The 24,415-nt window shown below is 41.7% G+C and overlaps 2 protein-coding genes across 2 annotated transcripts; both read right to left on the bottom strand.

Annotated features, from left to right (window-relative positions):
- Positions 1–9,095: 9,095 nt before the first annotated feature.
- znf365 (zinc finger protein 365) lies at positions 9,096–12,103 on the bottom strand. The gene is made up of 5 exons (XM_076078985.1): positions 11,441–12,103; positions 10,808–11,117; positions 10,505–10,676; positions 10,281–10,327; positions 9,096–9,324 (listed from the first exon to the last, which is right to left on the bottom strand). Exons 1-5 carry the CDS (start codon positions 12,096–12,098, stop codon positions 9,096–9,098), a joined length of 1,416 nt encoding a protein of 471 aa, XP_075935100.1. The 5' UTR covers positions 12,099–12,103.
- A 1,944-nt stretch (positions 12,104–14,047) lies between these two features.
- Positions 14,048–22,712, bottom strand: sult6b1 (sulfotransferase family, cytosolic, 6b, member 1). Its single transcript, XM_076079002.1, has 7 exons — positions 22,517–22,712; positions 18,659–18,771; positions 17,155–17,244; positions 16,701–16,827; positions 14,965–15,059; positions 14,629–14,785; positions 14,048–14,175 (listed from the first exon to the last, which is right to left on the bottom strand). Exons 1-7 carry the CDS (start codon positions 22,710–22,712, stop codon positions 14,048–14,050), a joined length of 906 nt encoding a protein of 301 aa, XP_075935117.1.
- Positions 22,713–24,415: the final 1,703 nt, after the last annotated feature.

The raw sequence follows: 24,415 nt of genomic DNA, 5'->3' as shown, positions 1-24,415 counted from the left end.
TGCATCCAGTAGTTTATCTGAGGTTAATAGGAGGCTTCAACAGTCGAGTGGGTAACTTCTACAGTTACATTGTTTTGTTATTATCTTTTCACTGCAATAGACAACAACGTTTCTAACTAACTAACTGTGTTCATATGGGGCCTGAATGTTATTTTTAGACAGACTTAGAATAATGTGAACCTATACTTTAAATTAATAAAGTTGTTAATTTGGAGTATTTTTCCTCACTTTGAAAGTTGTATATTCACGATCTCCACACAAGAAACACCTGCAGGTTTATGATGTGTCCATAAGTTTTAAAGTCGTAGCTTCAACCCCATAATTATCATTATCGCTGCAAGGAGAATCACATGTGTGTGTGTGTGCGTCCGTGTGCGAGTGTGCACCTCTGTGTCTGTCCACGGCTAATCTTGCACTCTGCTGCAGCAGACTGCATGATATTTTGGGTGTCCAGTTAGGTTGCATGCTCAAGGACCTCCCGTGGTTGCTCATTTGACTCACACTTTCTGAAAACACCTTTTATTGTCTGTTGTTTTATTGTCTGCCATTCACTTCCTGCTCACGATACTCTTAACTGGCCCCCCGGCCGGTAGGGGCCTCAGACTATTCTTTGGCTTTTTTAAAATTAGAAATCAACCTCACGTTTACACGCGTATTGTCAAAAAGACTTGAAGCCTAAATGAACGATTCAAGTTGCAGTTCCGCCCGTGAGACGGAGCTCACGGGCAGAATGCACGGGCAGAACGATCTCTGTGCGTGATCGTAATCTAATCTGCATAGATTAGAGTGTATCTGTTGTGTTGAGACGAGCGAGGAAAAACACACCTGGCACACTTGCAGAAACAGTAAATATATCTCCTTTAATACTTCAGTAGAAGCAAAGGAAATGATGCCTCCCAGCACTGAGGACTCTGCTGTCTCCCCCCTGGCCCTGCAGACCTGCAGCCTTCAGGCGTGAGGTTTGCAGCCTATTGTTTTTTCCCGATGCAGTGCAGCTTGTCCCATCCTGTGACTAAGACTAATTTGCATGTGAAAGGGATCCTGGGAAATTAAAATAGACTGATCGCATGAAAACATATCTCTCCAGCTCTTCCAGTCAAAAAATAACTTCCTACATCTAACGAATCATCAGCAATTAGTCACGAAACCTACTAATGCAGTGCACAACGTTTGGCTGCTTTGAAATAAATCAATCTGCACAAAAGAAAAGAAGTTTCACAGCCTCGAAAGGATACAGAGGAAATTCCAGCTGCTTGTAATTTCATATGTGGCATCAAAGACACTTCAGATTATCCATCACACTAGCCTCGGACAGAAGCTGGATTCTCCTGATAACCGGAGCACTGTGCCGATCAGAGGTCTGTGTTTGTAGAAGCTAAATGAGGCCACTCCGAGGTTTGCGTGCGGTTGTCCCTCAGACACTTAAAACTTGAGTGGATCCAAATGTGTTTTGTGACAGAGGCTTTGGTCCACAGGGTATAGACAGGAAACTGGATCTGGAGGCCAAAGAGTCCCACAGGGGAGCTTCACATGCAGCTACTGACATCAAGTATAACCCTGGGGAGGTACTCTGGAAGTGGACAATGAAGTGGAGTTCACCACAGAAACAGATTCACAATTGTTAGGCCACTAATTAGACCAGCATGTGTGGCTTTACTGTACAAACATGGGTAACAAATACTGTGAAAAGCACATTAGAAGTCTAGAAAATGCTATAAGAAGCTCCTGCGAACTGATTCCTTCATTGTTTTTTGATTAAAATGAGCTTTATGCATAATCTCCTTCCACATACAACAACAACTCCGCTTCGTGTCTGATTTCCGTGTCAGCTGTGTGTCTCTGCTTGTTATCTGTGGCCCACATGGCCTGGGATGGTGGCCGGCCTGCAGGGTGACAATCTGTAGATGCTCACGCTGATAGGGCTGCGTGACTCTTTCAGAAAACAGTCTGCTCTGCAGAGATTGTCCGACGTCAGAGCGCGGGGACCGAGAGAGTCGATGTGACGTCAAAGTGTTATCGCGCTTACTCTCTCCATGAAAGATCAACAGCAGCCTGCAGTATTTATTGACTCCCTGTTATGCAGTAAGGAACCGTAACATAACAAGACATTTCAAATTGTGCCGTGGCCTCAAGTTCACCTCGCCGCTACGTTTCCCAATACACAGAGGTCTTGCTGAACTAGGCCAAACAAAAGAAAAGAAAAAAATACATAAATAAAAACACGCATTTGAGAAATTGAGAAAATTAACCATTTGGTGGACAGGTTGACCTGCTTGATTTGAAAGGCTTGCTGGCATGAAAGCAAAATGCATCATACTTGAGGAAAATACATTTTAATGTTTAACTGCATAGAATAGTTGAATATAGTTGAAATGAAATGTCTCTCAACAACAAAATGAAACTTTGGTGCAGATAACCATGGTGCTGAGAGGATGAATCCTAACTTTAATGGTACCCTGACTTCTCCTCTCAGCAACACCAACAGGTAACAGTGTTCACTCTTCCTGTGAGATTTCTCATCATCCATCCTCATTAACACAGAGATTTATACAGACATTTATGGTCACGACTTTCGTGAGTTTTCCTCTGACGCCACCATTAGTTTACTCTGTAAGACAGCTGGAATCTCGCGATGTCACAAGATCATGCGAAAAAATCCATCTTCTCAGGCTGTAAGGGATGCGTTTGTGTCCGGTGAGCCAGAGCACGGACCAGTCAGCATCCTGAGAGGAGCTACTGGCAGCTACGGGCCACTCAGGTGTGTTTGAGACGACGCGGAGAGGCAGAGATGCTGCACCAGCAACTATTGGATGGATTGTGATGAAATCTGGCTCTAATTCTAACATGAAGTGGAAAACACCACATTTTTACACTCTTATTGATCTTATTATAATGCATTTTTATTAATCGTGTTACCATTTCAGTCCATATATTGTCAAAATATATTTCCAAATGTAACTGCAAATCAAAATATATATATTTGTAAGCAGGAATGTCACAAATATTTCAGTTTGTTATCATTTATTAGTATTTCACAATCATGTGAATCAAACATACGTGTGTGTGTGTCATATTATTAGCTGATGGTAAATATAGCCAGTAGAGACATTGTTGTCTTCATCATCATCATGTGGGTTTCTGTGTCTGTGTGTACGCTCTCACGCTGTTACACGCCACATGACTACCTTTGACTCACAGAAACAACATTCTTGTGTCACTAGAAACACAACTTCTAAAGTTTCTCTGCTTTGCATTCGCTAAATGAACGACTCCACTTCCCATAAGACACATTCCTCTTTTCTAAACGGGGATAATGGAGCACATTTTGAGACTTCTATGTGATCGTGTTGTACTCGGTTGTTCACGTGAAAGGTTGCAGAGAAAAGAGCTGAGAGCAGTTCAAACCCTGGCTCCTTTCTCATCTCAACGCCGAACAATAATGGCATTTAGTGGTTGTGAATGTTTGGACCAAAGCGGTGCACCAGCTGACCAGCAACAGCCCAACATCGCCCTCCTCAGAGCCAGTAATCAACGTGATATCAAGTATTGACAACAGAAGAAACACAGAAAATGATCAGTTACTTAAAGTATAATGTGTAGCATTAGAATGTATGAGTTCATAGAGGGCATTCTGAGGACAAGTGCAACCCTGATGCAACCCACTCAGTGAGGAGAGCAACAAGTCACTGCCTTCCTCTAGCAGGAGAGTGACATCAAGCGGCCACTTGTGAGTACTGCAACACAGTGTCTGCATCGTCACAGTAAATAGTATTTCAGTATTTTAAGATTCAATTTAAAAACAACAAAGAGTAACTGTTCAAAAGGGTGTGATGAGTATAATTCAGGTATTAAGTGTCTTATCTACATTAAATGATTCAAACTTTCATTTAGTCAATATCCCCACAGTGTTGCATGACAGGAGGAAATACTGTTGGAACTTGGATATTGAGTTTGTTTTCCAGTCCACAAAAGCTTCAGTGACCCTCGATCATTATTGAATCACAGCGATGCAAAACACCAAATATTCTGGCTTGTTACAGGTCGCATTAATGTGCACGCAACACTCAAACTAGACGCGCTCTTATTTAAATCTGCACACATTTACAACAGCAGTTTGTGTAAATAAGATGTCAAAATTAAAGTGCCTCTATAATTCTAATCCAGTTTTATTCAACAATTTACAGACTACGAAGTCAGATACAACAAAACACAAAGATTAAAGGATAAACTAAACTAAATCGTTTTGTCTTCAGTCATTAGGATCCGTAGTACCAGACATTACAATCCCTCGAGCTTCAAAAAAAATCATATAAATAAACATTAGTTTTATCTTTAGTGATAACTTTGCATTAAAATCCACAACACTTGAATCAAAACACAATACGGTAAAACTCTTGGTGTCATTGTTCTTTAATCTTCGATGGTTACCACACAGACTGACGAATTTCAACATAAAAAGTATTCCAGTTCTTCACAGTATTGCATTTTTGCACAGTGTTATACAGACGACAGAGTTTTCCAGTGAAGGCACAAAACTAGAGATCACTTCTGCAAAGGAAATCCCTACGGACAAACATGATGAACTAAAGGATATCAAACTTGGCGCGGAAACAGTTTTTACATAACATAAAACTAACTTTAATCTCTACCGACAAGAAAGGTAGTAGTGTCATAATCAAACTAACATTGACTGCAGTTATAGTACTTGTTCGGTTGATGTTTTCAACCACTTCTCAAGCCTCTCTCTCTCTCTCTCTCTCTCTCTCTCCATTTCAGAGCACATTTCCCCCTGAAAACATTTCAACACACAGAAGCAGTAACATGTATCTTCCAGACTTTTCCGAACCTGTGCATGAACCCTGCTGATTGTCCGGTTTAACACCCTTCATATGAAATCCAACGGCTCCAAGCGAAGTGCTCTTGGTTGGTTTAGTGCAACTGTCCGTCAAATACTGTACCATTAAAATAGACCTCGCTCTGCTACAAAAGTACACATAGTAGTACATGATAACAGTATAAGTACTTGCTACATATGAAGCATGCTTTCACAGTAACACAATAGCTACATATGTAGTAGTAGTAGTAGTAGTAGTTGTTGTTGTAGTAGTAGACTGCCTCATGCATCTTCCACCACCTTTTTATTGTCACAGCAGGAATCAGTACAAACATGAAGCACTGCACACACACTCCTCCACACACACACATCTTTCAAGAGTTATGCTGCTGTTTGCATAAAAAGGTTTAATCAGACTAAAAAGCTCAGACTAAGATCAGGTCATGTTAACAGAAACGCTAAATCAGAGGAGAGTACATGCGCTCACGCAGGTAACTCTGGGTTTCTAATCGGCCTTTTACGTGACTGAAGTCTGCAGACGGGGAACAGTAACAGCAGATCGGATGCATGAAAGATGTCACTACACAGAGCGATGCATCCTCTCTGTGTGGAGATTGTAAATACTAAGAGCAGGTTTTTTAACTGACAGCAGCAGTAACACTTGAGCTTAGCTCATCAGTGCCCACAAACAGACTCAGAAGTCTGATCACACAGTGGATCTCTGGAATAACCGGTCGGCATCTTGTCTAAATGTAACGAGATCAGGTTTGTATGTGGCAAGAAGCAGTGAGCGTAAACCTGACAAAACCCAAGTTTACCCTCAGTGTTCATGATGACTAAGGGGTTTTTAAGACCGTTAAACAGTAATATTCAAGATATGGTATCACGTATTACTGAAACTGTTATACATCAATCTAACTTGGTTTTGTTAAACCGGTGGGAAAGAATACAGTACATCATTTGGCTTAAAAAATTGGCAACTTCCAATAAATTTGAAATAAATCACAAGATTTAAGACTTAGGAATTATGCAAATTAGAAATTAAATAAGATAAACCAACTTAAAACAAGACAATTTCAATAAAAATGTCTGAAAGACATCATTTCTCAGCAGAGGAACCCTACATCATGAGGAAAAAACCCAAAACGTGATTCGTGTTGGTGATTATGTTCTACCAAGTTAAAGTACTGTAGGACTACTACTTCCACTTGACGACACATTATAGCTTTGTATACAAAATATCTATTAACACCGTCAACAAAACCTAAACCAACGACAGCAAAGATACATTTTACACCGAATACCGTCTTTTACATTTACATTCTTCTCTATTGGATGAGTGCAAAAATAAGGTGTAAACAGATCGTACGGAATGATGCCGGGAGAGGAATGATTCAATTTAAAGACAGAGAGTTTCGTTTACTGCAGATAACTGTTATGCATTCACGGCACTGTAAGTCACTTTGGATGAAAGCGTTGATACGACGTCATTCATTTGTGATCGGAGAATCTCCACCCGTTTCTGTGTGAATGAGTGCGAGTTTAAGCCCGGACGGCGAGACAAAAAGTCAGGTCTTAAAGCATCTCTTCAGCGTGAGCTAAACATTAACTCACGAGTACATTCGTTTTATGTGTGGTGTCTTCCAGACATGGGCCAAACGGCACCTGCATGTTCATGGCTTGTTTTGGAGGAGAAGAAAATGCGGTTTCCTTAAAGCCTTCAGCTCAAAGACTGGAACACTCTAGCTCCATGAAAAGTGACAAAAACAACGTTTTATTGACATGCTGCACTTCGTCTAATTAAACAATAAGACTGACGTTAGAAGAAGACAGAAACCAACAACACGTTTGTTTCTTAATACTTTCTGACTTCCTGTCTGTGGTTCTCAGCTCCGAGCCCATTGGTTCCTACTGAAGACATACATCTTTAAAAGCACCTGTTGTCACTTTCGATGGCGCTCTCGAGTCTTTGTGCTAAGCTAGGCTAACACATAGTGGACGCACAGAGATGAGACCGATATCCGTCTTGGCCTCTGACTCTGGCAAAGATGGCAAACCTTCCCATAAAGGTTTCCTTAAAGAACGGTGGAATGTTCTACTGAACAAAACGAGCGTGACGATTGATGGGTGCGATTGGCTACATAGGACCTCCACTGCCAGAAAAAAACAAATCACAATAAAGTATTTACAAATCAACATATCTAACTTTTCTCTCTATGTACAAGTTATCAGACAGTATCTGAATTGGTCCTTGTGCAGTGAACCCCACCCATTCGCCGTTTCAAACCTTTTCAAAACAAAAGCCATGAAGGAAATGCAGTTTATTTGACCCAGGTCCGGTGTCATCAAACTCCTGTCTGTGCTTTACAAACCAAATAATGGGGGGTCTTGATGGCTACGTACAAGATATGATGTGGAACGCCTGAGGCTAAAGCTAAAAGCTCCCAGGTCAAACAAGTCAAACAGGTTTTATAGAAGACATGGAAATAAAGACCTTCATGGATCTCGTCTTGCATCGTAGTATTGTAGGTATGAAGGCTGTACTGGCAGCTTCCAACTTATTTTCAAACTGTATGTTTCCACTTTTAACATTACAAGAGAAAACACCATCTAGGAAAACAAGCTCAGCATGATAACCATCCCAGAATCCAGGGACAGGATCCATGGAGCCGGCTCCCACACAGTGGATGATTCCAACCTGTGACCACAAGCTGAGTAAGCATGAAATGCTCCACGGCCTTGGAAGTAACTCGACTGGAGGTTATAGCTGTAGGTTGTGAGCTAGCCGACATGCGAACATTCGCAGATTATATTAGAAGACACCGTTTAATCTAATGCATCAGCTTCTGCATCGTCCAAACTGTCTATAGACGCAGCAGCTCCTTTGCTACGGCCCCATGTGCTGCTTCAGCGCTTTCATTTGGCCTCAAAAGCACAGACAGAGATCAGATAACTGGACTGAAGGGCAGTTTGTTTTTGTTGTGGGACGTAAAGGTTCAACCAGAGGAGAGGACGAGTCAGCAACAACACCGAGAACTAGTCCTCCTCATTCCACCGTCTTCAAAATTCAGTAAATAAAAACTCAGTAGATGAATACAAAAGCATATTTTTACCTGACATGTCTCTAAAATACAGAGGTCAGGATTCAGAATGTAGGTGTCACTGAAGACTGAGATTAATACTGCAATAAATACTGTGATTTATGCGGACAAATAAGACAAAAAAAATCTAGAAAGTGTTATTAATTTATATGTTTGAATACTGAAAGTCTTCCCACACTCAAAAAGCCCTCAGTGTAACACTTCACAAAGGTCTGTTTCAGCATCATAATCTATGGAAAAGTACAAAAATATTCAATAACACAGTGCTGGGAATACAATATCTTCACAATATAGTACTATGTACTTGAATACAATGTGATGTCAATGTGGTCATGCAGTAATCATAGTTATTGCATTACCCTGTTACGCAGTAATAGTTACTGTGATGTGTATGTTTTATGTATTCTCTCGTAAGTCTAATCCTATTTCTTATTTTCTATGATTTATAAAAAAATACTTTTACTTTACAAACTGTGTCATTTAGGAGAAGCAATTGTACATTTAATGTAATATATGCTAAATGATGGTTACATTTTACTAAAATAAAGTATTAAATGAAAAATGTTTTTTCTGATCGTTGTCAATCACATCGATAACATTTGGAATAAAAATGCTTAAAACTATTTTTTTTCTGTTTTTTTAAAATCCTTATATCTATTGCTAATAAAGTTTCCCCATTTTTCAACATCCTGTACAATGTATGCAGTAAATCCCTTACATTTAGTCTAAAGGTCTATTTTTAAACAGTTCAATGTCAAAATAATATTTTTTAAATGATTATCGCCAGGTTAGAGATATTAGCCGGAACAAGAAAAGGTTTATAAAGAATTAAGACCCGTCTGCACCCTTCTAGTTCAATAGGAGCATCAGTCCAGAATTAATTACATTCAGTGTATTGTTTTAAAGGTGCAACGTTACATAACCTGTCATCAGTTCTATTAGTTTCATCCTCTGCAACATTACACACAAACCTCTTTCAACTGTAACCTCTTCACATTCTGTTGAACTAAAAATCTGGCCAGATGTTACACACAACTGCTCCAGAGAAGCTGGATGTGAACGTGACCGTTCTGTACTTTTCCATAGGTTACCACGCTGGAATAATGAAATGAGGTTTTACCCGCCGACCGCCCCCTCTCCCCCGGTGATCCTCTACAGTTCTACGCCTCGTACCCGGCCGACCGGCGCCGCTGGTGGTTCCAGATGTCGTCTCTGTGTTCGGGTCGGCAGAACAGCCGGGACGACTGGGCCAGACGCTCGTGGTGCTCCCGCTCGCGGTCTCGCTCCCCGCCGCCCGCCTTGGAGAACAGAGGACGGCCGCCGAACTGCGAGGAGGAGTGGCTTCTGTTGTCATGGAGGCCAGACGAGGACAGCTGACCCCCCGCTGACCTGGAAACGTCACAAAAGAACAAATGAAGACAGGAAGTGGGGAATGTCAACAAGACAAAGTTACAAAAGAGCTCTGAATGGGTGTCTGTATTACTATTATTAATAATTTATTGTAGAAATCAACACTTACATAAAGATAAAACATACTTTTTTTTGTGAATAAATGCATGTTTCCATCCACTACTGTTACATGAATAGTGGGCGATGGGAAGAGCTAATTCAGGCATAAATTCTACAGAAGACAGCGCAGGAAAACATGATGAATATGTTTACAACGCTCTGTCTCGTCTATAAATACAGTCCAACGATCAGTTTCAAGATGGGAGGAAATTCTGCATTTGGGAGCGCTAATGGGAGCTATAACAAAAAACAGAGATTATGGATTTAAATCCAGCAACAACAACAAAAAACAAGCACTTTTTGGATCAAATTTAAGTAAAAGAAAAAGCAGGTGTTCATGATGCACAGGTGATGGACACACTTTCATACTTTCAGCAACGCACAGACCGACAGGTTAAGTGTCACATGTTCAGCGATGAAGAAGAAGTCCTCATGAAGGATTTAGCAGCCGCTCTGTCACCTTTTGGCTTTGGTTCAGACCAACAGCAGCAGCAGCTTCTCTGCACTGTTAGAGGATGAATCCTGCTGAGCAATAAGCCTTTTTACAGCCGAGTGTGACGACTAAACTCCCTTTTTCTTGTCTTTCAGCAGGTCACTTCAAAAACGTGAGAGAAGAATAAAAGTCCTGCAGAGAAATGTCTTGTGTGAAGCTAATACTGGTGATGGATGAATCTAAAACAAACCACCTAGAGACCCTAAAATAGATTTAAAACTCTAAATTTGTCCCATAAAACGTTTGAACTCAGCTCAGTATTATGAGATGAGTTTATTGCAGGTGACTTATGTCCCAGTTACAGGTTGTACAACATCATACGAGCCAACGTGGAGGTACTAACCTGCTTTTAGTGATTCTGTGAGGTCCATTATCGGTTGGCTGCTGGTACTGAAACACAAGCAGAAATTAGCTATTCAATTTAGGATTAATTCAGTGAGTGTTTGTGCTCATGACTAAAGAACTCTGCAGCAACGGAAGAAGTATTCATGAGCATTCAAATATTAAGTGTAAAGCAGCATAACGTGGGAATCCTTAGGTGCAGTACTTGAGTAGACCTTGTTGTACCTTGTAGTGGCTGCATTGCTGCGGGCTGCCGTTGACCTGGTAATACTGCACCAGCCTCTCGGCCAGAGCGATGCGTCTCAGCAGATTCTCGATGAAGCGCTGGATTCGAACTTTCCCGCACGTCTCCTGTCGAGCCGCTGCTTCCAGGAACTTCTGGATGGTTATCACCTCCCTGGGAAACAGAAATAACAAGTATAGCACTTTGAGTAAATGTGCTTTTCACCTCCGGCTGGTCGAGTGAGCAAAAGAGAAAACAAGGCCACTGGAACATGGCAGTAAGTAATCTCCTAATTCTCCGTTTACCTCTCTCGACGCTCCAGCTCGTTCTCCGAGGCGTTGAGCTGCTCCCTCAGCGCGGCGATCACCATCACGGCCACGTCCACCTGCCGGCTCAGTGACCTCTCCCTGTCGGCCACTTCCTGCCTCTCCTGGGCCAGGTGCTGCGAGTGAGCGCGCTCACACAGGAGCTCCGTGTCGGTCAGGGCGAGCTCCGTGCTCACCTTGGCCAGCCGGCGCTGCATGGTGCTGTCGGCCGCCCGCAGGATCCGGGCCAGTCGTCGGCGCACAGCGGCCGAGGCCGCTGCCGTCTCCAAACCGGAGTAGGAGTTCTGCTCTGGTGGCGACAGCGAAGGAGACGAGTTACTGCGGCTGATTACTGATCTCTGAACCACCTCCTGAACTACGTTTGAGGTGTCAGTGGCATTGGCCTTCCACACAGAGACGTTCTGTGGATATGTAATAATCCACAATGTGCGGAATACACTGACATCGATGGAACTACTTCTTCTGATTGCATGCATTAACATTTCAACACATAGTTTGAAATCCTGCTTTATCACGATGAACTGCAGTGTCTCTGAAACAGCCACCGAACATTTCTGACATAAATATAACTGTGCTCCAAAAAGTAGAGTAAGAAAGTAAACCTGAACGCACCGACCAGGTCCAGGTCCAGGTCTGTTGGGGGGCCATGAGGAGCTGAAGGTGGGAACGGGAGGCGATGGTGGTTGAGGTGATGGTGGCATGTGTCTGATTTTTTTAAGGACATTTTGATATCCTCCTCGTTTCTACCTCCATCTCTCTCTTCACTTTCATCGTCGTCATCCTCGTCTTCATCTTCTGTCCCAAATTCCTCTTCGTCGTCGTCGTCATCGTCATCATCATCGTCGTCCTCCTCCTCCTCAGCCTGCGTCCCCACCCCGACACTCTGGGTGCGTCTCCTCACAGAGCTGTAGGAGCGGGGGTACCCGCTGTCTCTGCTGTCGCTGAGGGAGCGGACGTGAGGCGGCCGCCACGCGCTCTGCTGCCCCCTGCGGGTCGGGAGGCTCATGTCGTGCCAGGGGATCGCCGCCGTCAACGGGTCGGGGAGTTTGCCGGTGATGCTGAAGCCGCCGGCGGTCACGTCCGGCGAGTGGTACGAGTGGCGGTACTCCAGGTGGGCGCGGAGCGAGGCCAGGCTGCGGAAGCGCTCCTGTTCGCCACAGCGGGGGCAGCGGAAGGGGAGGTCGCAGGAGGTGGCGGTGCTGCCACAGGGCTGGACGTTCCTCTCCAAGAGGAAGGAACCAGAACCTCTGGAACACAACTTCTGCTGCATCACTCCACACCTGGAGTACAGAGAAGACACTAATTACTCAGGGAAAATGTGAATGAATACCTTTGAGTTTGTCTCTGTTGTTCTGACAAAGAAGTCATTTAAACATTATGTTCTTGAGCTCTAGGAACTGACATTTTTCTGAAACGTTAAATCTAAAATTAACTGAAATATAATTGCCAAATATATTGATGATCGTGTTCGTCATTCATCAAGCAAAGATGTATCACTTTCAACACAGTTACAGTTATAACCGTTAGTTAATATGCCATTCATGTTCATCACCAAAACAATATTTAAGTTAGAGGAGCACAAATCAAACAAGAGCTGATTAAAAAGAGTAAAAACATAAAGTGTCACTGAAATTAGGAGGGATTCACTCAGCTGACAGAAACCTTTCGACACTAACTTTGTTATTCAGTGGAAACTGGAAGCTCAGCATCAACAAGGCGTGTTGCTTTATTTAAGCTATTCCTCTAACGTCACCATAGACATAGAGGGTCAGTCTAGGGTCAACGTTAACACTAGTGGAATTGGATAAATCAGTTTTAAACCTCTTCAATCTCACCACTGAGTAGGCTGCAGAGGGCCCAAAGGAAAAGGGAAAATACTTGAGGGTTAATCAAAACTTTATTTCAGACTCAGGGTCCAGATAAGACAGAACATTAAATAGAATAAAATTACATAAAAAGGCACAATAAAAGCCTTACAAAGAGACAGATGTACCAATGTCTCCTCAGCTGAGACTGGTACCGTGTGGGACTAAACCTTATGTTTGGTAAAACCAAGATGATTTCATTTTCAGAGTCATTAAGCTGGTAAAATAAATGTATACATTAGATTTCTTAAAGGCAGTTTGGACAAATTCCAAGTTCCAACATAATTCTCCCGGCATGCAACACTGTGGGCACAGTTATACCTTCAGCGTCCATTTAATAAATCCATCACACCATCTTTAGCATCATTAGCATCATTAGCAGTTAGCATTAGCTACCTGGCTGCTTGCTCTGAGAGGCTAACGTTAGCTTGCTGGCTAACAGGAAACAATCGCAAGAATCATTGAAACGGAAAACCCGTTAATGTGCCGCTGTTGCACGTGCAACGGTAGATTTTTAAATAAACGTCTAACCGTTAGTGTCTGAAGGTGTCATGTCGCAGATGGAGACCGACATAAGCCCGCATGATGTCATTCATTCACGAGCCACACAGTGGACCAATGTTAAGTTATCAACGGATCAATAACACCACATCCGGTTGGCCCTTTCAGAATAAAACACATGAAGTAGGTGTGATTGTTACTTCCTTGTTAATTAATAATGTGGCATAGTCATAAGATATTGAGATGGAGTCATACAAATAAGTGATCTGGAAAAGAGTTTTATTTTCATTTCATTACTTTGATCATGTACAGTGATGCACTGCATGTAACATACAGCACAAACAGTGATTGTGCACATTTATAATACCCGATAATCTCATCACAGTAGTGTTTCAAAGCCACAGTTTCACAACCAGAATAAAGACTGTGAGTGTTTCCATAAATCTGAGTTCAGGTAACTGCCAGTATAAAGATAATTCAACTGCTATGTGTTTACATTTTTATGTCTCATTTGTTTAATCTGTATTTCTTGTTCTTGATCTCCCAAAATGTGAAACTATTCTTATAATGTTTTCTGTAGTTCACAGGTTGCAGTTAATAAGACAAACACTTGTTTCTTTTTGCTCCCTCCCTTTCTTCATCTTATTCCTTCTTTCTCTGAGCCTGTGATGAAGGTACTTTTGGCCCTGAACTGCCTCCAAAGAACCTCCTCTAGCGACCAGGTGAAGAAGCATCTATGCAGTGCCCGAGCGGGAGGTCTGTCTGACTCAGCTCAGGGCAGAAAAGTCCCCCAAGCTCTTCTTCGACATACTTTCCCTCCCTCTTTCCCCTTCTTTTCTTCTTCTCTCGCTTCCTACTGACAGTGCCGTTGGTAGTTGAGTTTGGCTCCCAGCCTGGTTCCTGCCAGGTGTTTGTTGAAGGCGTCGTCCATCTCTTGGCTCTGTTCTGGAGTGAAGTGGTTCTTCCAGTCACCGACCTCACCTGCTCAGGTACACAAATATGAGGCCGTTTAAAAACCCTCTGGTTTCCCCCGTACATTTCTTCTCAAAGCTTCAAAATAAAAATGAATAATTTGTATCTCTGTTTATTTATTTTCCAAAGTCATGCTTTTCTTTCTGAATACTTTAAACTGGTGTGGGTTTATTCATTTCAAGAATAGCTTTTTTTCCTTTTGCAAATTAACTCTTCATGTTCTAAATTATATGGAAAATGTTTACAAAATGATAGATTTGTTAAATAAGTGACAGTTTTTAGCTGGATGTGTTGGTCAATATGAGCAGAGCTGGAGATCTATGCACTATGTAGCAGGTATGTGCAGTAAATATGCACTTCGCAGTTTAGTTTTAAAACAAATGCCTTCAATAGATAAAATAGGTAGGCTAATCATTTCAGTAAAAACACACTCCCAAAAAATATTTTGTTGTGGTGAGGCACCTTTTCTGAAGATGACGTTTCCCAGAGTACCGTGGGAGTTGGCGGAGCTCTTCTTCATGGCGCTGAAGGTGCTCCCCTCTGCAATCTGCTGCACCTGAGCCTCCGTCAGGCTGAAGCCAAAGAAGGTGTTGATCTGACGGACGCCCTCGCTCAGGTCCTGCAGGACAGGAACCAGAACCAGAGCCGTTACAGACAGACACTTATACAGTGATTGTTTTTCATGTGGTGAAGGTGATGGTTTTTCATATACATTAAATTAACATGTGAAAACAATAACATCATTACTCTTATACATTCTTTGAAAGCTACCACTCGCTAAGTCCTTGTGTGCTCCACCTGTTTTAGCTCTTCATAGGTGACGATCATAACGTTGGGGTCGTCCATCCTCTTCTCCCAGGCCAGAGCGTGATCAAAGTATGACCCCCAGGGAACTACACACACACACACATACACACACACACACACACACACCACCATCAAAGTACATTTAGTTGTTTGGATCAGTTGAATGTGACTTTCATGACCCCATAAACCAATAATAATACACATTGTTTTTAATAAGTACTTTTCCTTTTTCGACTTCGTACATTTTTATAACTAATACTATACTGAAGGCAAGACTTTTACTTGCAGAGGGATATATTTGCTACTATGGTTCTGAATTTCATCACTGATCACATCTCACCAAAAAGAAGAGATGCATGGCAAAAAGTTATTTTATCAAATAGGGTTCCAAAAATGCATTTGATGTCTGGCAGAAGTGTCGTAAGTTATTTTAGGGTGATTTTGTCAGTCAAAAGTAAAAAGCCAGCCAGAAAGTAACTGGCAAACTTTCATTCAAAGGGTTAGTCAGCGGTGCAGCAGTCCAAGAAGCACTCAGGCACTAACAAAGTGCTGGACAAAAGAACAATAGAGGATCTGGCAGGGATTGAACGGAGGTGGGCCGGCAAACATGACTGATGAAGAAAGTGCAAATGGGTTAGGTCAGGTGATGGCAGTGGTAGGGGTTACTGCAGGGCAGGAGGGAGATGACCGATGGCAGGGAAACAAAGAAGCCGGAGTTGTTTTCTGGCATTGTGATTGTGGGTGGAAGTTGTCAGCATTACAAACCCATAAAGCGATAAAGTTAACCATTGTACAGCCCTATAATCTCTGCAGGCAGTTATTTACAGTTACAGTGGTGGAGTTATGATCACAGTGACGTTGCAGAAACTGTACAGAACATTTCCATCAAGAATTGCAATTTTTAGCACTTCAGCTTTGGCTTAATTTTTCTCCGCCTCACCGTTTTTACCGGTTTTACCGGTTTTACCCAACATTTATCTACTGCTGCTGTGGCTTTACATTAAATGCATTCAAGTCTTCAGGCTTTTATTTTGAAGCAGTCACTGAAAACACAATGTATGGCTGCACTGTAAACAGAGCTCTAGAGCTAGTCGCTCTTCTGCTGTTCATCTGACAAAGTAGCTGCACAACAAATGTTTGCTGTATATGTAACAAATCCCAAGGTGCATTCTCTGGTACTTATTTTATTTAAGTAAACTATTTAATGCAGGCATTTTACCTTTTAGCTGTAATTGAATAGTTTGTTAATTATATTACTTTTACTTCATGAAAGGATTTCAAAACGTCATGGTATTAGTTTATGTACTGAGAAACTGCCCTCCTTTGCCCCATGAAGGCGTGATAAGCAGTTTTATGAGTGTCTTGATGTCGTGAACTCACTGAGTATTAGTGGCTCTTTAGCCTCACTTGGATTACATTGAATCCAACACGTCCACAGTGACCCTGCTTAGTCAGCTTTACACGCTGTTTATTAGCCCATAAACACAGCGGAACTACAGTATCATAAAATCAGGCTGTGAAAGTATAAGTGCAAAGCAAAAGGTGGTATTTCTGTGTATTATGGAGTCTGCTCTCCACCTCCTGCCTGAACTCCGACTGCAGGTCTGAAGGCCCCACTGGAGTCTGCACGATTTCATCTGATTTTGCGCGGAATCTGACCCGATGGCACCGAGGTGAATTAAAAGAATAACTATATAAAAGTCACCAATCTTGCTTTTTTTTCTCACCGTCTCCACTCATGAAGTGGGAGTAGAAGGATTCCCAGGACTCCACGGATGGGAGGACCGGGTTGTTGTTGGAGAAGTGATAGAAGGACACCAGAGTGTCTTTAGGGTTCCTGAAGATCACCAGCATCTGCACAACACATAGCACAATGAATTAAAAAAAAACATGTCGGTGCATCGAACTGGTGTTCTACAAAATAATTTAAGAAACAAAGGGACAGAAAAAAATATGGAAAGAACAGAAACTAAATAGATTTGAATTCCACATATATATATATATTTTATTACAAGGATAACATGATGAAGAATTCACTTTTCATTTTCATTTTAAAAGCTACACCAGCTTTGTCTTCCATTTGAGTCAGTGAAGGACGTTTTATACTTTGATGTACTTTCACAGTTGATGACAAGAGGAGAATCAGTTGGAAAATGTTGCTGCGGATGTTTTGAAACTTACTTTAGTTTTCTTTGCATGGAATGAGGCAGGGATGTTGTCGAGGTGCATGTGGGTCCCCAGAAACCTCGGGGAGGGAGTCTCACCCAGGGCCTGAGGGAAGAGCCGGACCGGAGAGAAAGGGGGAGTCAACTTTACCTTTTACAATATACAAGTATATGCTGCTATTCAGCATTAGCCATTACATGTTACCACTAGAATGTGATTTCTTATCATTTGTCAGTTCCATCAAATAAGACTGTGCCAAAAATGACTTTGAGGTTTGGTTTAGTCTGAGAAACTAAAACTACTGAGTCAAGGAATAATGGTGTTTATTCTTGGGAGAAAAAAGCATTGCAACAAATATGAGAGTGCATCAACCTTCTCATCTAACTCTCGCTAAGAAAGAGAATATACATATTCTCCCATTGGTTGAAACTAATCCTTTAATGTCTCCCTGCCATGTTGTTTCTCAGAATTCGACACATGATTGATGAGACATGAACACACCTACACACAAACACACACACACACACACACACCATGTGTTCCTGAACAGTTGAAACACACCCAGCGGTGAGGTTTCCAAGAATCGTTCTAAACACAAAGCATGTCTGCATTTCTGTTTAATTTCCTCAGTGTTTTCTGATCACACATCTGTCTCACATTACTACAATAGTACAGAGACGCTGCACTCTGTTTGACTTTTCAGCACCGACAGACGGACTTCCTCAACACCAGTTTACTTAATGAGGTTTGGTTTTGTCAGGATCCCTGTCAGACCAGACACCTCCCATGGCCACACAGCTGCAGCCACTTCAGCTAATCACCTCCTGCGGGCTGACACACCAGACCCAGATCCTACTAATGAGATCTGGGCAGTATTTGAACCCTGGTCCTCCATACCTGTGTCGTCAGTTCGTACCGTCTTTCACCCGGTATCATCTTCTGCCTCGAGCACCTGCCTCCGGTGTCCGCCGGTCCGGGAATCCCCGTGCCCTCCGTTGTGTTAACGGACTACACACCGCCGCTCTGCCTACCCTCCGGTGTCGAGCCACGGGACTCACACCGTCGATCTGCCTGCCCTCCGGTGTCGGACCACGGGCTCCACACCTTCCTGTCTTTATTCTGGCTAAATAAAACCTGTTATATCAACTTCTGTCTCTTGTGGTCTTGCTATTGGGTCCTGACCGTGAACTCCCGTGACAGGTTTCTGTTTGAGTCTCTTCCAAAAGAGAAATAAGAGTTAAGAACAATGGACTACAACATCCAACCAACACACTATTGATTTGGATATATAGATGTTTTTTTGTCAAAGTCAAAACCTCAACATTACAATTATTAACATCCCAACAAGGAAAAGCAGCATGAAATGTTTCTTCATGAAAAGTGACTTCAACCATCAAAATGGTTTCCACTTTCTGTTAATGAACTAATGTTGGTTTCAGCTGTATTTGTATACTTGTGTTTTATGTGTAAAAGTTAAAGTAAGTAAAGCGGTGAGAGTGGCATGAGAAAAAAAAAATACCTTTATGACATCCGGTCCAAAAAACTCGATCAGTGGCGGCATCCTTGATTCTATCTTCATCCCTGTGGCCTCTGTGATGATCTTCCTTACCACACCCACCATCCAGTTAAAACCTACACACATAGAGCACAATGTTTGAGATTGACACTCAGAGACCAAAACCTCAGCTCAAGTCTCCAAAATTCTAAACACATTTTCTGCCTTGCACCTAGTTTGCAATTCAACGTGATACTTTTTGCAGCATGCGGTTCTCCACGTAAGACACGTGAATCGGACATAAAGTCACTTGTTTGCCATTTTAAAAAACTGCCATTCAAAAGGCAACACCCTTGGACCAATTGGCTGATACACGTGCCACCTGGCCAAACACCTTATTGCTTGATTGTTAACTCATCAATCAGGATGCAAGTATTATAAAAAAGGCCACAGGTGAGTAACTGTTTTAGAGTTGTTTTGCCACTTGTGTGTGTAATTGTGTGAATTGTGTGTAGTGTTTTCACAATCGTGTTTCAGCAATCGTTAAAAAAAAAAACTGTAACAATAGTGTACAAAATGTGCTGAATATGTGATCCCGTCACACGTCGTAAAAACAATTTAACTTTGCAGCTACTTCAGCGGACTCTGCAGCTGCTGCAGGTCAATTCTTTCATCTGTTTCACTTCTTCTTCTCCTCTTTCACTTTGGCAGCGAGCCGGCGTGTTAGTCTCCACATTTATTGCTTCCTCTGACAGATCCTGCTGTTACATAATGACTATGGATCACAGTTAGGGGAAACATCAGTACGGGTAATTTAAAGACTGGCTTATTACCGGCCTTCTCTGGGAATTGCAGCATTCCCTTGCACCATTTGTAGCAGGAGGACCACTCCACGAAGTTTTACTGTACAGGTTTTTTTTAGGCACATTTAAACTTCTTTATGTTTATGTCGCTGTGCAAAAAACTAATTATTTCTCCAGTTTTACCTGTGCAGTGCCAGTAAGCCTATACACACTGTCGAAAATGTTTCATCAATCTGACAGACACGCAAAGCAAAATACTTTTAGAGCAAAAATTCCTCAACCTTCATTTTAGTTTTTCTTCGTCCAAATTTTGAGATATCAATATTTTGAGATTCCTGCCTTCATGCTCCAATAAATTGCAAATTAATGGAATTTGGTTTATGGTGCTCAAAGAGTTGAATATTAACATGAATAAAAAAGAAAAAAGTAATTTTGGTAGATTGACTTTAAAAATGGGTAAAGCTAAAAAAGGCTTAAAATAGAGATTTATAATGTCTTAGTAATTCAATTTGAGCGCCCTTGCAAATGACACCTGACTACTTCCTGGAGTGAATTATAATTTATTATTTTTAGGAGACAGACGGGGATGAGAAAACCAGCTGTATAGCCATGTAGTGCGACACCCACAGAGAAACAAAGTAGAAACATCAGTGAAACAAATGTTACAGGCCTATAAACAGCCACAGGCCGTAAATTTGGAGGTCGGGTTAATCCTCCTCAATCTTCCTCCATATAGTATCACCGAGACGTCAGGAAGCCATTATCTGTGGCAGGCTGCTGTGTAGCACTGCAACATCAAAAGGGGCCATTTAGTCGTTTAAAAAGAGGCTCCGATTGGCTGGGCTGATGGGGCTGTCACACACCCATAGATAAGCTCTACTATCCCCCATGCGGGCCCCAAGTCAACCCCCTACACATGGAGATGTGGGACGGGTGTGTCTAATCTAACATTCCTCCGATGGCGATTAACAAGTCTGTCTTCGTGTCGTTGCTCAACCAGCGAGCTGGTGTCCAAAAAGCCTTTCAAAAATCAACACAAAAAACAAAAAGAAAAACATGTCACATTCCTTGAACGCACCGCGGTGACAGCAGGAATGTCACGCTTTTCTTCCTCTGAAAACCGCACTGTGAGCTTTTTGTGTTTTTAAGAGAAAGAGATTATGTGGTGCTTTTTATCAATAAATCATCACCACATTCACTCAGGTATTAGTGCACATTAATGCACTACAGTACCCAGAATTCCTGCAAAGTGATGTCAGTAAAGTGAGTATTCAATGGTTGAATTTTCATCTTAAATTAATAAACCTCTAAATTGAACACGTTATATGTTGTTTTTTATTTGTGCAAAAACCAAAATGTAAAATCATAAATTCCCCGTGTGCCGGACTATACTTTGTGGCCGGGTGCAGTGATTTTACAGAAAACCTGTAGTAAAGATTCAGGTCTGTGACAGGAAGTGAACTCAGCTGATGCCAAGTTGTGTTTATTACGTAACAAGCATACTTATTTTAAACCAAACCAAGATCTTTTCCTAAACCTAACTAACTAGTTTTGTTGTCTAAACCTAAAGTTATTTTGCGTCAATTCACAATTACCTCAGGTGGTAGGTGCAGTTTGGCCTGTTCGAAACATAACGCTGGCAGGGATGACCTGCAGGGATGACGGCTGCAAACGCCCGTTCAACCGGCCGATAACTATCAAACGGTTTCACAAAAGGTGTGGTTCCTTTGGCTTTCATTATATATTTAGTGTTTTACACTGTTGCATCTACTTCTGAAAGAATCTGAATACTTCTTCCACCACTGTAAGGTGGTTTACAAAAAGACATCACAGATGAGAGGAAAGTCTATTCTCAGTCATCTGGCAAACCCCTCTGTTTTATCTCGTGACCACAGACAATCTTGCTGACCTTTGGTCAAATCACTCACCAAAACTCTGTCCGTGCCACAACCTGACAGACTTGAAACTTGTTATGACTTTTAGACACTTACTTTTATGAAAGTGTCCCGTGAGAAGCCAAAACTAAATGTTATGATACGCTTGTTAAGTAATTTAACATCTCTACGGCAGCACAGATGTCTGCCTTCTCTTCAATAAAATGGGACTATATGGTCTCAAAGTGCCAACAAACATACATTTGAAAAAACTCAACAGCGATGTCTCTTTCCTGTAATCATGACCCGGTTACTCGAGGTAATCCACAGACCTCGTTGTGGGTAGTTTCATGTAGGAACTAGTTCATAGTTCATGGCTGATATCTCCAGAACTGGGCAACTCACAACTAAATAATCTAGATGGATAAATAGCACTACAAGTAAGAGGAAATATATGTATTTTGTATTTTGGGGTGAACTGTACCTTTAATTCTGCTTTCGTACTGAAGTTTTATGCATTTGTGGATGAAATCTGTCGTGACTAACAGTCAGCGGTGTAAAGTAGTTGACTCAAATACTGCACTTAACTACAATTTTGAAGTACTTGTACTTTACTTGAGTATTTCCAATTTCTGGTACTTTATACTTCTAATCCATTACATTTTTTATATAACTTTAGGACAATTTATATTATTACAAAATATAATTAACAAATAAATTATGATGTTGTTAAATTAAAATGAGCTTCATCTTTACCAGCTGCAACAATAAAGTGATGAACATATTAATGCAACAATAACAATAATAATCCAATATCATAATGTGTATTATTCTGAAATGAGCCATTCTGCACAATTAGTACTTTACTTTAAAGTATTACTTACTTTAAGTATACGTTGATGCTTTTACTTTTGTACGTTTACTTAAATAAGATTTAAAAATGCAGGACTTGAAACAAAGTATTTCTGCACTGTGGTATTACTACATTTACTAAAGTAAAAGATCAATAGTTCAATAGATCAATAAAGTTACAATCATTAACATTAAACAACCATCAGAACGGAGATAAAAGGTCAGCGGTCGTAACAGATGGATCAAATTTTTCGGCAACCCCTTTAAAACTTTATTCATCATTTATTTAAAAAAATGTAATACCATCTGATGGTTGTTACTCTCCAACTGAACAGCTTTGAGAAAAAACTCACCACATTTGGGATAAGCCACCAGCATGATGTCATCCTCTCTGGCCTCGATGCCCTCCAGAGCCTTTAAGTTATCCTCTGGGCACATGAGGCAGGGGTACAACACCCCGTTGTATCTGTACAACTTCTCCTCGTCCTTGATCTCCTTCGCAGCCTCCATCTTGGACTGCACGTAAGTGGTGAAGGCGCTGGTGTTCATCTTGATTCAGTAAAGCAAAAATCCCCACAAAGTATAGAAGAGAAGGTGCTTTCTGTGCAGCTGAGCGTCCATCCACTGCTGCCCTGAGAGGGAATGAGTAGCACTGAGAAAGAGAGAGAGAGAGTAAGAGAGAGAGAGAAAGGGTGTGTGTAGCTGTAGTAAAAGGAGGAGGCCCCGGGCACCTCCTCCTTTTATCACACACACACACGTACACACATATGCAGGAAAATGTGTGTTCGTGAAAGAGTGAATGATGGGAAATGCCTGTACAATATCTACCAGATGGGAGGTACATGCTGATTGACTGTCCGCAGACCCCAAGTCACACACACACACACACACACACACACACACACACACACACTCGCACGCACACACACACACGCACACACGCACACACGCACACACACGCACACACGCACACTCGCACACACACACACACACACACACACACACACACACACATACACACACACTCGCACGCACACACACACACACACGCACACACACACACACACGCACACACGCACACACGCACACTCGCACACACACACACACACACACACACACACACACACACACACACACACACACACACAGCTAATTACCTGCTAAAGACTTTATAATCCTCATGTTTTTTTCACATTCCTCTGTAGGTGTCGTTTATTTATGCGGCTCAGAATGACATTCACACTCTCGTTTGACTTGACAAGTGTTTACAGCAGCATTTGCCAACCAGACCCCAAAGATCTCTGAAGAAGACGAGGAACAACTCTCCCACAACCGCTTCAGAAATAAGGACAGAAAGGAGAGAAAACGTTGAAAGAGTTTATTGTCGCACTTCCATAGATGTGGAGTACTTGCAAGAAAGAGTTTATGAAAACACATGATAAAGAATTGAAGCAATAGAGGCCCTATTGTGGATCAAGCACCAAAACTCCTACATTACCCATGATGCAAATCTATAGCTTTTGCCTGGTAAACTCACACGGTCAACTGACTCCTCAAGCAACCCAGTCCCCTAAATTACATTTTATATACAATAACCATTCAAAAGTTAGTAAGGTGCGATACTGTATACCGGCTATTTTAACAGAGATTTTAACAGAGATCAAACATAATCCAGACACTTTTGTCCCCAAAAGGAGCTTTCTAGTTATACACAATTCATGCAATTCCAAAACTGTTAAGTTTAGAAATATTCAAATACACCATGTTAGACGAACATAACACATTTATACCACACATTATGACCAAAACATCATGGGATTAGTCCATAAAGTTTGCATATCTGTAAATGGGAGATAAAGTCATACCAATATATTAACACTAGCTTCAAAACTGAGCCTGCTCTGATACAGTGATGTCGGCCGCAGGTCTCAGAGGACTTTAGAGGGATTCAGAAGTCAAGATTCAGTTAAATAGAAGTGCAGCTCTCAGCTCATAGGATGAGGTTTCCCAAAAGTAAAACTTTGTCTGCCTCAGCAGAGATGATTTCCCATCCTCTGTCTGCTTTCGTACAGTGAGGGTGAAAGCTGGACTGAGGCTATGAATCATTTGGTAATGGTCCATTGACTTTCTCTACTTTCTCGAAGATACTCAGTTAAAGACATGAATCACTCAGCTGGCTTTAATGTATTTACTTCTTGTCGTATAAAACCGTTGAGGCTTGTTTGTGGTTTCAGTCTGTCCACTATTGAACC

Source organism: Anarhichas minor, unplaced genomic scaffold, assembly GCF_050575085.1.
Source record: "Anarhichas minor isolate MPS153535 unplaced genomic scaffold, ASM5057508v1 ptg000069l, whole genome shotgun sequence".
Classification (NCBI taxonomy): Eukaryota; Metazoa; Chordata; class Actinopteri; order Perciformes; family Anarhichadidae; genus Anarhichas; species Anarhichas minor.
The sequence above is the reverse complement of the archived record's forward strand: the minus strand, read 5'-3'. Positions and strand labels throughout refer to the sequence as shown.

What these genes read in the sequence shown, in the direction of transcription:
- znf365 (XM_076078985.1), bottom strand. Translation starts at nt 12,098, where the DNA reads ATGCAGCAGAAGTTGTGTTCCAGAGGTTCTGGTTCCTTCCTCTTGGAG. An exon ending in GAGCTGGAGCGTCGAGAGAG is followed by an intron (nt 10,677 to 10,807) that starts GTAAACGGAGAA and finishes TCTGTTTCCCAG; the next exon opens with GGAGGTGATAACCATCCAGA. An exon ending in AGCAATGCAGCCACTACAAG is followed by an intron (nt 10,328 to 10,504) that starts GTACAACAAGGT and finishes CTTGTGTTTCAG; the next exon opens with TACCAGCAGCCAACCGATAA.
- sult6b1 (XM_076079002.1), bottom strand. Translation starts at nt 22,712, where the DNA reads ATGAACACCAGCGCCTTCACCACTTACGTGCAGTCCAAGATGGAGGCT. An exon ending in TTGGACCGGATGTCATAAAG is followed by an intron (nt 17,245 to 18,658) that starts GTATTTTTTTTT and finishes CTCTTCCCTCAG; the next exon opens with GCCCTGGGTGAGACTCCCTC. An exon ending in TCCATGCAAAGAAAACTAAA is followed by an intron (nt 16,828 to 17,154) that starts GTAAGTTTCAAA and finishes TGTGTTGTGCAG; the next exon opens with ATGCTGGTGATCTTCAGGAA.